The 15,330-nt window shown below is 42.5% G+C and overlaps 1 protein-coding gene across 1 annotated transcript; it reads right to left on the reverse strand.

The window, feature by feature from the left end:
• Nucleotides 1–250: 250 nt before the first annotated feature.
• LOC145403564 (uncharacterized) lies at nucleotides 251–14,634 on the reverse strand. The gene is made up of 7 exons (XM_080275242.1): nucleotides 14,559–14,634; nucleotides 6,512–6,720; nucleotides 5,999–6,134; nucleotides 4,382–4,515; nucleotides 3,592–3,823; nucleotides 2,603–2,667; nucleotides 251–292 (listed from the first exon to the last, which is right to left on the reverse strand). The coding sequence occupies exons 1-7, from the start codon at nucleotides 14,632–14,634 to the stop codon at nucleotides 251–253; spliced, it is 894 nt and encodes a 297-aa protein (XP_080131368.1).
• Nucleotides 14,635–15,330: the final 696 nt, after the last annotated feature.

Genomic DNA, 15,330 nt, shown 5'->3' on the forward strand with positions numbered 1-15,330 from the left:
AGTGAGTGTGGCGGTGAGTAAGTGTGGCGTGGAGAGTGAGTGTGGAGTGGTGAGTGAGTGTGGCGTGGAGTGAATGTGGCGTGGTGAGTGAGTGTGGTGTGGTGAGTGAGTGTTGTGTGGTGAGTGAGAGTGGCGTGGTGAGCGAGTGTGGTGTGGTGAGCGAGTGTGGTGTGGTGAGTGAATGCTGTGTGGTGAGAGTGTAGCGTGGAGTGCGGCACAGGATATGACACACAAAAGGTCGTCCACACAATTAGGCAGGTGGGGGAGGCTGGGCTGGAGTCACGATGCTCACCTGAAACACGGAATGGAAATGGGATGTTAAACACGATAAAGGGCATTTGTCAAAGGCAGACTTAATAGTTTTTAGAATATATCGTTTGCATGTGAAGTGACCCTGAGGCATAATATCTAGGGACAGAAAGAAGTGGATCTCTTATTGATCTAATAAATCCCACTTCCTGACTGTCTGCCTTTGATTATTATCTGATAGTAAGACTGATCCAGCATACAATTAAACCCTTCAGTCAGGAGGTAAATACAAATAGCAGTGCACGCAGCTGTTCCACCTGCATTCAAATACTTCCTTACTCAGAGATTTGCGCTTTCATCTCTGCTAACACTCTATTCACATACACAGTGAAAAGAATGAGTAACATAAACACAGCTCTGTTCCCAACCAACACAGTCGCCAAACCTCTCTCTCAGTATACCAAACTTTTCACCGTTCCTTTGATCCTAAATCATGCTACAAGGGACGCTGCATCAACTCCCTAAAAATTCATCGCCAGACACTTCACAGCATTTACCTACGTAACATTTTACCTGCTTACCCTGGAATCACTTGGTTCATCACACAGCAGTTACCCTCAGTTAGTACTGATAATCACCACTCTTAAATGGTAGTCCTTTTTATGACAATTTCCTCGTTCAAAATTACATTGTTCCATGTATCAGACACTTTCACCAGTGTCTACGCCAGTTCACATTGCTTCCCTTTAAAAATTCATACGCGCACACACACACACACACACACACACACACACACACACACACACACACACACACACACACGCACGCACGCACGCACGTTGTTGTTATTGCTATTGCCCATGTCCTGAGCTGTTTTTTACTATCGAATAGGGGAGACAAAAACAAATAAAAATAATGTCAGTTTGCTGGAGAGTCATGTATTATGACTGTCCACACTGAAATATGAGACTGAATTCGATCTGCAGGAACAGATTTTTGAAAAGTAAACATTTATATTAAAAACTGCCATCACAAGATGAATCTTTCTGTAATGATGTACTTCAGAAAGAGCAATGAAGTCCTCGCCAGACCTGCAAACAGAAAGAACTTTACACTTACGGAATACACCTGCTGCTGCTTCAGGTCCTTCACAATCGCTGTCCCTCGCTGTTAAGAGTGGCGGGGCCAAATGGGATGAATGGTGATGGAGGGATGAGGTGAGGAAGACATGGCGCTGCTACCTGAGAAGGGCCACCATCACCCCTACAGCCAAAACACATCGCCAAGTCTCAAACCTCGCCTCACCTGTACAACAAGAGCAAATACAAGCTTTAATAATTCCATTACTCCAATGACTATTTGTCATCCCTGATGTACGTCGGAATACTACTGTATGGTTTTGTTCTCATGCTGCATCTGTCAGTTCTCTCACCGCACATCACACTGTGGACGTAAGACCTGTCACTGAACCACCATTGCTTGGGAAATTTTGCATACACAGGAGGTCCAAGAAAAAAGACAAACATATTAATTCTGAAGGTTCCACATACCCCTCTTCCGATCACCCATTCCACTTAACACATAAGAACTTGTATACAAAGTAGCTCAGTAATTAGTCAAGCTTTAGATCTGTTGTTTTGCACACCCATTAGGCCGATGGTAAAGACGAAGCCTGATAATATCAAAGGTTCCAGATCCCCCTCTCTTCTCCCTCCAGTAACTCCCTCCCAGGATGCATCATAATTTGTGGATGTTCTGTAACAGTATTGCAAGTAATCTTCATACAGCCTTCAGTGTACAACAGTTCTGTAGTAAACGAGAAGTCTGTCAATCACATACAGATGTTGTATTTTAGTAACCAAGGTACTTTATGTTGTGCACTTTTAGGTATAAATTAGACCTATGGTAAAGGTCAAGCCTATCGATATTCAAGGTCTGGGCTCTCCACTTTCCCACCCCTCTCTTTGTTCACCCACATCACTGTCACATATCAGTGTGTGGTCCTGTGACACAAGTCGAACCTATTGATTTCCAGGGCTTTACCTCCCCTCTCCCCTAGAATATATGAGTTTGTTGATGATATACCTTAGATTAACACGTTGCCTTTCCATGTGTAACCTCACACACAATATATCTAAAGGAATAACAGACAAACATTTGATAAAACTGTCTAATGCCAGTACTCATGAGTTTGTACAACCCTCTCCACTCCCTCCTGTACTACAGTTTATAGACGTTGTATATAAGTAACTGGGCTATCTCTGGTTCTGCTACTCTGTACACGTAAAAGGCCTATGGTGGAGAGCCTACGTATTAATTTTTAAGGTTCTCAGTCTCCCCCCCTTTAACCTACCACCCCCAGCACATCACCCTCTATGAACGCTATATCCAGTAACTGAGTCGCCTTTGGTTCTCCTCCTGTTCACATTTAGGGAGGTTAATGGTAAATGAGAACTCTACAGATTTTGAAAGATTAAGATCCCACCCACCCCCAGTCCATCACACAATTACAGCTAGTGGATTTTTAATCTTAGTAACTATGGTATGCCGTATTTGTTTGTTCTATGGTATACACACACAAGACGCACATTACCAATACCCTGGAAAAGCTCAAGCTAAGTAATTTTCAAGGCTGCAGATCCCCTTCAGCCCCTCCCCCCCACGCTACACAACCTTGGGTCAACGAGGTTTACTCACAAAGCAGACTAATGGTAAACAGTTTCTTTCCGAATCCTCTCTTAAACTGAAATATATCTCATTGTGTTAAAAAGAAACTAAAACAAATTCCTACTTTTACTCAGCAGTTTCTGTATCCTTTTGTCTGGAGCGGCAGTGAATCGGTGGTTACTGTACTGTCCTGTGTTGTGTATGTTGCGATTCTAAGTTTTGAGCCCACCCTTTGTCGGACATTTATTGTGGGTGTTGGTAGCATGTCTTTTCGTATGTTTGTATGTGTTTGCACCTGGCTGTGACATTTACAACTCAGACTTACACATACATAGCCAATACAACACTTCCGCTCTCACATGCATCAAACTTCCTCCATACACCTCTTTCTCACTCCTGTTTTGCTAGCATGGTGAAGGGTTAATTTTAGCTGTCACTCATCCTCCGAGGAGAAATTTCGGTCCTGCATTACATCTAATGTGGACTGAGAGCTGTTTTTGCCTCAGAGGTCCCTCACATCGAGTCTTATCGCTGTGGCACTGAAATGGTCATAGGTTTGGCTTAGGTGTAAATGGGAAAGGAAAACCATATAGTTCAGCTTTACCATTTATTGATATCTATGTTTACCCAAACTACCTCACTATGCAAATTATCAGTGTACAGTTCGTGACTCACCTGCGACAATGCTATGACTCTCTGGCCTGTGGAGTGAGTCAGTAAGTGCGGCTTGAATGATGATAGTTTTCTCGCGGTAGTACACAGCGGCGATGGTGGCGGTGCATCGCAGTTTGAGATGGCCGCTCTGCAGGTGAGTCTCGTCGGTGCGGAAGTGCAGACCCAAGATAGAAGTCTCGAGTCCGTCAGGTGTGGGCACGGGGGCGTAGTCGATCAGGGAGGTGCTGTCCGCCTGAGAGTGGAAGGGAAGGTGGAACAGGGTAACAACACACCATCTCCAGTTAACCAGGTTCAAGACCAGATGGCTTTGAGACATGGACAACAACAACAACAAAGACAACACATCATCACAAATCACGCCACTCCACATCTCCAACACACAAGCATACTACCACCGTACCAGCAACACCACTACCACATCACCACAATACCAGCCACACCACTACAACACTACTGCAATACCAATCACACCACCACACCATCAAAACACACCACACTACGTACCACACTATCACAATTCCTATCACACCACCACACTACCAACACACACAACACTACCTACCGTACCACCACACTACCTACCACCAACACACTCCCCAATACCTTCCACACCACCACACCACCCCCACACACCACACTACCTACCACACCACCTCATTGCCAACACACACCACACTACCAACCACTCCACCACATTATCAACACACACCATCTCACTACCAACACACTCCACACTGCCTATCACACCACCACACCACCTACACACACCACACTACCAACCACAACGTACCTGGTTGTTGTTGACGTACCACATGAGGGCGGCTGCGGGCTTGGAGGGGGACGAGGTACAGTTGACTTGCACCGGGTCACCTACGTGGTACCTGGACCTGGCACCGCTGATGTGGGGGTCACTCTCAGGGGTGTCTGGGGGCAGGCAGGCGAAGGGGAAGGAGGGTCACGGGGCATGTCTGCATACTATAGGCTGCCGTGTACAGTACATGCTTTCATTGGTGGGCAAACAGCTCTTTTATATACATCAGAGTCTAAAACGACCACTGATCACTATGGCAGAGGGACACCATTTCTCTGCACGAGTACAGAGGGATATTATTTTCTGTTAGAGTCACACGAGTATGGCTAAGGGAGAGTATAACATTGTAAGTGAGAGTGCACTTATGTTCGGAGTTAGTCGCAGAGAGAGTCTTGCAAACCGGGAGTGAATATGTGAAAACGCACTCAAAGACATTAAACTGCACCCAACCAGAAATCAGTGTCGTAATTTCCTTATTTCATCGTATTTTTGGATACCAGTAACAAATTTCAGACTCAAGTTATTCATATTAGGGCCAATGAGCACTCGAACAGCTAAATTCATAATAATTTCTGGCCACTGCTGGTGCAGTGGTAACGTTCTCGCTTGCCAACTGGTGGACGGGAGTTCGCGCCTCGCTCAGGTTGCGAAAAGTTTCACTGACGAAGTGGGTGGTTACTGTCCCCCTTGAGCAAGGGGACGGGTGTGTGTGTGTGTGTGTGTGTGTGTGTGTGAAGGTCACAGCCTTGCCCTTAGATCGGACTATATGAGCTCTCAGCTCCCTTCCGGGAGGGTAAAAGCTGACGATCACGACCATCATGTGATCCTGACCGACCCGGTGAATTACACACACACACACACACACACACACACACACACGCATGCACGGTGTCAGTAAGGTGTCAGCATGCATACAATTTGGAAGACTTGTGCAGCTACCAGGTAGGATTCCTTGGCTAGAGAATTTCCATAAGGCTTCCAGAACCACCCTCTTTATGCAGTTCCTATGCTCATTTCTGGCAGCTGTCTCTTTCTCTCTCTCTCTCTCTTTCTCTCTCTCTCTCTCTCTCTCTCTCTCTCTCTCTCTCTCTCTCTCTCTCTCTCTCTCTCTCTTTTATGCTATCGTGAGATAATTTTACTTAACCCAGATCACGTCATGAATGAAACAAAAACTCATTATCCTGGTCTTCTTAAAACAATGACAACTGTATATATTACTCTGGTCTTTTCAAAACAATGATGACTATTTTTACTTCATTGCTAACATTGCCAGATAATTCGATTTAACGACCTCATATCTTATTCAACTTACGACACACGAACAGAAGATACACTGGAGGGCAAGCCACCTAAATGAAAAATATAATAGCTCTTTCCTTCTAACTTGGCCTAAATTTTCGTCCTTTTTTAGTTTATTTCACGAAGCTCAATGACAGAAATAGTGCTATGGCTCCACATTCCATGGCACCTCTTCGTGACCAGCATCATTTTTACTGGTTCAACTCGGCTCTGAAGATTGAGGGTTTGAAATTTTAGGCCAAGTTAGAGTAAAAAGGGTATAGCAGAGTCATATCGACGTGTTGTGCATTGACTCACGGACTACGAGGAGCTGTCCGGTACCGGAGTCGGTGTGAAAGGAAGGGGCCTCAGCGGACACCTCACACTTGTATTTCCCGGACGTTCGCAGACTCGCCCCTCTCAGCAGCACACGCCGACTGTTGCTCTTGTCCACCTGCGCCATCACCCACACCATTACACCCACACCATCACACCCACACCATCACACACGATGGCGGTAGGCACAGGAGAGCAGGGAACAAGGAAGTGGAATAATGTTAATAAGGTTTGGAAAATGAGATGATGAGAAAATGATAGAACGGACTGTAATTCTTGCTCACCTACGCCATCACCCACACCACACCACCAGATGGGGTTGGGACATATCCTTGGACAACCTTAGCAGAGATGTGTCGTCCCGTTTGTTTTTAAGCTCTGGCATGGACCGTGATGGCAAACTACATGCACCTGTCTTTGTATAACTAATCTTTAACAACCAGCCCATCTCCATAATCAACCTAGTCTGATCTACGAAGCCACACAGTTACTTACATCGACATTGACGCCGGACACGTTGAAGACCTGGATGGGCGGCGTGTCAGCGGGGACGTATCTGAAGAACTCCCTGATGCCCTTGTACCACTTGACAGAATACAGCTGTTCTGTCTGATCCAGCTCGTACAGGCACTGCAGCTCCACCCCCGAACCCTTGATCTTGTGAGGGGGCACCACCACCTCCTTCACCCGTAGGCCATCACTGCCTGTCCAGCACACGGAGGAGTGAAAGTTAGGTTATGTACAGACCTGGAGGAACTAAGCAGAGTTAAACCTTTGATCCTGTGAGAGGGCACCACCACCTCCCTTACCCGCAGACCATCACTGTCAGTCCAGTTCACGGAGGAATAAGAGTTAGGTTATGTACGTGGCATGGAGGAAGCAAGCAGAGTTAACCCCTTGATCTTGTGTGGAGAAATCATCACCTCCCTCACCTGCAAACCACCACTGTTTGTCCGACACACAGTGGAACTGAGCAGATTTAACTCCTTGACATGTGAGAGGTCACCACCACCACCTCCCACAACAAAAGAGAATCGCTGCCTGCACAACACAGGAACAGATGTAGGGAATGAAATCTTGTGAGGTGTGCCTGGACAGTACAAGGAGGAAAATGAGTTCCGTTATTTTCCACCAGTTCACTAGTGCAGACAACTTTCACTTCACTCCATCCTGCACTAAATCATCTACCCAGGGCATTCATCAAAACCACCCTAAGGCATATATCTCTACACGAATATAATTCAGGGCGATAAACAACCAAACCCGATTCCCACTCTTCCAACAAAATAATCGTTTGCTTCAACCTTCAAGAAGCTGTCATAAACTATTAATCTAGCTCTGTCCAACAATACACGAATGCCAGTTGTCCGCCATACTGTCTGTATGTTCAGCGTATGCATCACGTGTACAGCATCTATAAAGTTGCATATATTCTCGTTATCGTTTTCCGAATAATCATTAACTATTCTTCGTCAAGCAAGGCCAGGAGCAAACTATTACTTTTACCATTATAAACCCGCCTTCATTTCTCCCAGACATCTTTGGCATTTCTTTAAACATTTATCTTAGCTCTCAACATGAACAAACACATCTATTCTCTTGTCAAGCAATTCCTTTCCTGTTCCTGTGCCAACCTCCAGCGTCCATTACTGTACTTAAGCTGTTTTATTCTTCCTTACAGTTTAGCATTCTCATATTTACACTCTATAATTCCACAATTGCTGCGTTTTCACCACCTCTCGCTGACACAGTGAAAACGATTTTCTCATAACTGGAATCATGTTATAAAAGTAGATGAAACACACACACACACACACACACATTCTCTCTCTCTCTCTCTCTCTCTCTCTCTCTCTCTCTCTCTCTCTCTCTCTCTCTCTCTCTCTCTCTCTCTCTCTCTCTCTCTCTCTCTCTCTCTCTCTCTCTCTCTCTCTCTCTCTCTCTCTCTCTCTCTCTCTCTCTCTCTTTTCCATCATCACCGAGGCGCTATGCTCAAGAGATAAGTCACACTGGGTCTGGAACACTCCCTCATGACCCACAGTCGACGTAAAGTAGAGTGCGCCTAAGTGTGATCGTCCATCAGACCTAAATTTGCCAGAGTTTTCTCCTTCACTCAAGACGATTCGAAAAAGCACGAGCCAGGACTGTGAGAAGCTAGGGAGGAATTGGACGAGCCCTGGGAAGCAGCTAGGCAGACAGAGGAGCGGTGTAATTCTGTGGGACGGTAAGTGTTATGTTTTGTCTCGGTTGTGGTGCTCCTTTGATGGATTTAAGATTTACGTCCATCCTCTGGGAAGTGTAACACTGATATAGCCTGCATTAAACTGGTCTGTCATACTTTGTTGCCTATTTCTTAGAGTTATCTTCAGGGTGCTCTACGCTTTTAAGCCAAATATTTTTCTTTCTTTTTTTTTTAAACTCAGGAACAACGCCTGGTGATCCATGGGACAAGGCTCTCAAGCCAGATGTGGCTCATAAAGGTTTATATCCATGGATGGTTGGAGTTTCTTTCTCACATAATGCTAATCAAGGGCCAGCGTTTGGTCACTCTTACCATAAATGTCTTGACTAGACAGCCTACTGCTTGGCTCATATGCTCCTAGTGCAGCGGTTCTCAAACTTTTTAGTGTGTAACCCTAATTGGAATGTTTCTAGACTTCGCGACCCACAGGGCAGAGAGAGAGAGAGAAAGAATAACCGGTATATAGCCTCTGGTAGTTATTATGAATATGCTAATAGTGTGAAAAGGATACAATTTCAATTAAGTAAATAATATACACTGAAAGCATTAGGCGTATTCTATGTCCCTACGACCCATCAAAATTCCTCTCGCGACCCATAGTTTGAGAATCACTGTCCTGGTGGATCAGTAAAAAGATTAAATGAAAAAGGATGAGATGGAGGGATGGAGTGAAGAGATATATGAGAGGGAGGGGGGTGAGTTGGAAACAAGCCAGTGAAATGGCGGGGGACAGGGCGACGTGGAGGCGATTTGTTTGTGGCCACCTTGTATGAGATTAAGGCTTCTGGCAATAGATAGATAGATAGGATATAGATACTTAGTTTCTCACCTCTTCCTTTGATTCTACAGTCTCATCATCATGTAAAGGCTTAAATTTCTTCCATTTCTAACTGTCTGTTTTTGCATCTTTTGATGAGATGATGAAAAGCAGTTACGAGTCTACAAAAACTGAATCATACTTTCACTATCCTGCTGTTCTTCTAAAATACTAAGGGCCATTTGAGAGTCTTAATTTACTTTTTTTTTTTTCCTTGATGGGTCTGCGGACAAACCCAGTCAAGATACTAGATCGTGCCATGATTTGTGTCATTATTATATCTTTTATCAGTCATAGATACATAGCTGTAGTGCAGTGTATTATGCCACTGTGAGTCGTAGTGCTTCAAAGTTGTGTTGTATCCTATGACTTTTGCCCTATTAACAACAGCAGTAACTTTGGCCGAAGGGTAAGGATGAAGAAGGAAGCAACTTTTTTAAATACCTTTACATATGTCACGATGAAACTACTAATATTCCATAACTACATATACAACTATTCTGCCAATCAGTATCTAACGAAATGAAATTCATTAATAACTTTAATGAATCCAGGTTTACTCTCAGACTTCACCCAACCTTCCCTGACTACATATAAACTCATCTCCTGGTCTTCTGATCCCGCAAGATGTGCAATAACCTGGTTCATAACTTTAAGAAGAACTGCCATCATTGCTTCACAGGCCTTAATATACACACAGTTACCGGGTTCATATTCACAAGGCGGTGGACAGTACCCAAAGGCGTCATAATCAGCCCAGGCACTCTCTTATCCAGTTATTTCATCGCTGTGGGGAATTAAGAGTGACGGGACTTGCGATTTTGAAGTTTAAATGAGAGATATTTCAGTTCCTCACACATACTGGCTCTTAGCAAAATGGTAAGAGGGTATTTTGAATGGTTAGACGCATCAGAATATTGCTTCGCCAACCATTATTAGTCAAAGGTTACTTAGCCTTGTGGAGGTAGTGTTCCGTAAAAGAGATCCTTTGCTAACAGGTCATAAATAGATTAATATTGTTGTATCAGGAAATCGTATGCTTCTTTTTATATAAACGGGCAAAATATTCCCACATACCCCTTTCCAAGTATGACTGACGGCTATGACGGTACACCAAATAAAGAGAGAGAGAGAGAGAGAGAGAGAGAATGTGCATCATCAGGTACATCTTCTGTTGACTTTTTTCTTTCACAAAATTCATTGGAACTGACATGAATCCCCTGAATATTTCACACTAAGAAGAGGAGTAATTGCTAACTGGTGTCCATTTCTGCTGTTTACTAATTTCCTCTCCTCATATTAAAAGTCATGCATAATTTCCCTTTATAAATATTTACGTTTCAATGGTTTCAGTCCTATGACGTAATTATGATTCTATTCGACGTAGTTATGATGTTATTCTATTTTACTGCAAACGATTTTATTCAGTTTAGATAACACGTTCAGAAAATGGGGATTTAGATGTGGTATTTATTAACTTCTCTTCTTAGATGCTTTCCTACGCTACATATCAGCATTCGATAACAGCGCAATCTTCAACAAAAAGACGTCCTGTTAACTGGTATATAAAGAATATCAACAGTGAAAATAAATATCAGAGCATTACGAAAAAGAAAGTCATTGCAATCAGGAAATTATTTAACGCAACGCGTTTGGTAATTGGTTGGATGATTAAAAAAAAAACTCGCTGTTGCCAAAGAGCACGAGAAAATAAGCATACACTTTCACAATACGTTATTATATTCTACCTTACTGAGCCTCTCTAAAACACTTACTTTTTTCCCCTTTTTGAGTATAAGAATATATCTTTAGATGAGGGAGTACGTTTTTTATGGCGGCTCAGTTCGTCTCTGCCACAGTCACGATATTACGAAAAAAGGTGCTTCACTCCCGTAGATTTAAGCGTCTATCCCAGATACGATATTCCGAAACAAGGTGCTTCACTCCCGTAGATTTTAGCGACGTTAGCGAATTCACACCTCACCACACCACACCACACAACACCACACACCATACCACCCTCTCACAGCACACCGCATAGTCACCCCACACTACACCAAGGGCAGTAACCAAAGGACCCTAAAGTTCCCGCATCTAGTACATTTGTCACTGTTATTCGATTCTAGGCATGATCACAAAATATTATTCAAATTAGGAGAGACCTCACCGGGATAAACCAGCTACATTTTCGTAATATAAGCATGTTCAAGGTAATGGCGGCTTAGATATACACTTCAGGTCTGTCTGGGTTCAATTCTATCCTCAGGTAGGCATTTAAGAGATTGAAATATTAGTGTAATATATACAATAATGTAAACTAACCAAATATCTGAATTTTCCTGCATCCATTAAAAAAAATCCAGCTGAACAGAAATAATAACAGAAAATATTATCTCTCAGACTTCACAAAGACACTACAGCCTTACCACATCATTCATTCTTCAGGTGCAATTTAACATGCGGATATCTGTTACCCTTCTCATGACCGATACAACTTAAGTATTATATTCCAGCTACCAATAGGTGAGAGAGAGAGAGAGAGAGAGAGAGAGAGAGAGAGAGAGAGAGAGAGAGAGAGAGAGAGAGATCAGGAATTTGACAGCCTTTCAGGTCCTCACAGTAAACCGTTTTAAGTGATACAATTCTCTTCACGCGTTTGGTAATGTAACAAGAAAAAAATTACACGATATTTCTCACTTTATGAAAATATAATAATAAAATTTTCATTCTACATATTCAACATGTAACAGTAGTATTAAAGCAACTGTTTTTTTTTTTTTTTTTGGGGGGGGTATGTAACTGACCAAAACCAAAATTTCCCATCCGACATGTGTAACTGAAGGAGTGTTTGGGTCTAAGAATTCGCCCATTAGCTCTTTATTACTGCACACACACACACACACACACACACACACACACACACACACACACACACACACACACACACACACACACACACACGAGTTTGAGCTTCTTCGGTGCAAATTAGCTCTATGCTTCCCTACCTCTCTAGAATCACATTAACCTCGACAATCAAAATTAATAGTTGTTAATTTTTACCATACAGAATTACTAACAAAAATTCCTTACTAAAAAATTCTTCACCTTTTCAAGCCTTTACACATAAGCTAATATATTCGATCACAATCCAACATTTTTCTTTTTACCATAGGAGAGATTTTCCAAAATGTAGTGGGTACAAATTGATTAACTTTAAAAATCTGGATAAAATCTTGTCCTAACATCTAGAATAAAATAAAAATTATGTCCTAGAGAACTGGATGATAAATTAGGCTGAATATAATTACCAAAAGTCAGCGCACTAAAAAAAAAAAAAAAAAAAAAAAAATATATATATATATATATATATTGTCAAAGATTTCTGTGTGTTCGCTGCGGTAATAAAATTTTTCACGTAATTGACGGGGCTTCCCAAGGCGTGTGGGATGCTGATAAATCCCTGGCCGTGAGTTCAAGGCGGTGTAGAAATTTGAGAGAAAAATGGTTAGTGGAAGGAAAAGAAAAAAGTGTGGGCTGAAGCAAACGAGAGGATGAGGGTGAATATTACTACTACTACTAATGCGCTGCTACTACCACTACTGCTGCTGCTGCTGCTGCTACTACTACTACTGCTACTACTACTACTACTACTACTACTACTACTGATAATAATAATAATAATAGTAATAATAATGATGACAATAATAATAATTAGAAAAAGATGGAATGATGGATGCAAAAGCACATATTGTTAGATCTAACAAAACACCTTCATGGCACAAAAAACCTAAACACACACACACACACACACACACACACACACACACACACACACACACACACACACACACACACGTCGCATTCGATATTCTTGTTATATACAGATGCTGTTTTCTCCGCTTAGGCTAGACACTTCACACGCGGGAGTTGATAAAGTCCCCGGGACGCCCTTGAGTAGATGGCCTTTGCTGCATTTAACTAAGTCCACGGAAAGCAACACGATTAAAATAGAAAGGAAAAAGGAAAATGTTAAAAAAAAATGAAGAATAATTACAACGTCAAGGGAAAGGAAGTTACCTTGAGACGATGGGAAAAAAATAGTAAGCATCATAACACCTTGCTTCCACGTAATCTTGATCGTATTCGTGTACGGTACGGACGAATTTACTCAGCTTGGAGAGACAAACACGAGGAGTTAGGTGTAATCGTACCTTCAATTAACTACTTCACTGCGAGACGTTATTCCATACTACATTAAATCTGAAGGTAGCAATGATCGACCAAATACAAGATAATCGAGTGGAAGTGGTTAAGGCCTGGGGAAATGAGAATCTCCGGCTGAATAAAATCGTCTGACATCAAATACCATAAAGTTCTGAGGTGAGGAAGCAATATTTGAGAAAGGTAAGTGAAGCAACAGGAAATATGGAGGACGAGAAGAAGTATATGAAAGTTCTTCGTCTTTTGAAAGCGAGGACGGTATTCTTCTTATAGTGGTGGGTGGGTGGGTGGACGAGTGTGTATGTGTGTGGGGTGTGCAGGTGTGAGCGAGGGTGGTGTGTGTGTGTGTGTGTGTGTGTGTGTGTGTGTGTGTGTGTGTGTGTGTGTGTGTGTGTTGTTACCACTTATATTCAATCGTCGTAGTGAAGGGATTTAACCCGTCTGTATCTAATCTCACCTGAACATAATCATCTGGAAATACCATATAAAAGAGACGTGCTCGGTCTGAAGGAGTAAATCCCTTCCATAGGCTGACGTTTCCATATCCTTACTATTTCCATGTATATTATTAAGCTAAAGAGAATATCGTAGCAGTGAAAAGTCTTAAAGAAGGCTCCTGAGATTAATAAAGAAAAGAAAGCCTAAGCCAGAGGTGGTTAATCCTTATAAACATTCATTTTCGCATAGTTCATTTTTGCATCCCACGACTGAAGGACTTAGTATGGATGGTATCTAGACCTGCTAATTAAGCTCTCCCCTAAGCTCAATAAAATCGTCTGGAGGCAGCAAAAATAAGTATGAAAAAAAAAAACACGTCCTCATATTGAAAAAGTGGTATCTAAGAGCACAATCAAGGACAAATGTTCGGAGGGAACGATCTTGCTGGATGCTGGCCTTTGATTCCTTCTTTCTTACATAAAAAAAATAACAGGGTGGAAGAGGAACTTTTTATATGGGCCACCCTATATATATGACGTCCTCGGGCTGAAGAGATGGCCCGTTCTCTAGTCGGTTAAGGAAACTCCCTAACACCTTTTCTTAAGTGATCTTTTGTGCTAATTACACATTATTGTCCTATCCTGTCAGGTAAATCCTTCAAACATCGCCATAGTCCGTATAAATAACGCACAAAACGATATTACCCAGTCGCATCCAAAAATAAACCGCTATAGAAAAGGTGCTAGAGAGCCTCCATACCTAACGAGAGTACAGGACAAAAAGTATCTAAGTATCTAAGAAGTATCTAAGAAGTACTTGCTTACCTGTCACGTGGATCAAGATGGTTAGGCAGCAGTGGGCCAGACTCAGGTATATCCCACCAGCCCGTCTTGTCCTCATGTTGTCACTCGAGTCTAGTTTGTTTTCTCTACAATTACTCTGCAATTGGGGTGATGAGGACCCAGGAGGAGCTAAAGGCCTTAAACTTTACTAGTCACATCGCCAAAAGGGAGACAAGTTTAATTTTCTACTGGTATGAGACGACTATGATGATTAGAGATGATCAGCCAACAACTCACAGCAAAGAACGCACTTATAAATAATATGGAGAGGACAGGCACGTTGTAGTCATCGCGTGGTTCAGAATATCAGCAAGAGTTACCCTGAGGGCTTGCTTTCCACTTCGCGACTTGGGTTTTATGCATACATTCAGTCAGACTAGTTCACCGTTCAGCAGTTATCAGCCCGACAGTCCCAACAGCGAGTTTCATAAATCAACAGACTTTTTACTCGCAAAAAGTCGACATTCAGTTCGCACATCACTCCTGCCCGCCAAGAGAGCTACATTGTTTTTTAGATCATGTTTTTAATGTAACTTAAATTACACCTACATTATACACTAGCTTTTAGCAACAATTATAGCTCATCTCACCCTCTCAAGAAGATAGCAGAACCACAAGAATTCGAGTCGAAAGACAGAGAGAGAGAGGGGGGGGGAAGGATATGTGGGCCGCCTTTAAGTGACTTTAGGGCTTTTGTAACACCCCTTCCTTTGCGATTTTTTCTGTATATTGCACTTCAGTATCCTATATATTT

Source organism: Coenobita brevimanus, chromosome 61 (genome assembly GCF_032717465.1).
Source record: "Coenobita brevimanus isolate Jiangsu-jjx chromosome 61, ASM3271746v2, whole genome shotgun sequence".
Taxonomy (NCBI): Eukaryota; Metazoa; Arthropoda; class Malacostraca; order Decapoda; family Coenobitidae; genus Coenobita; species Coenobita brevimanus.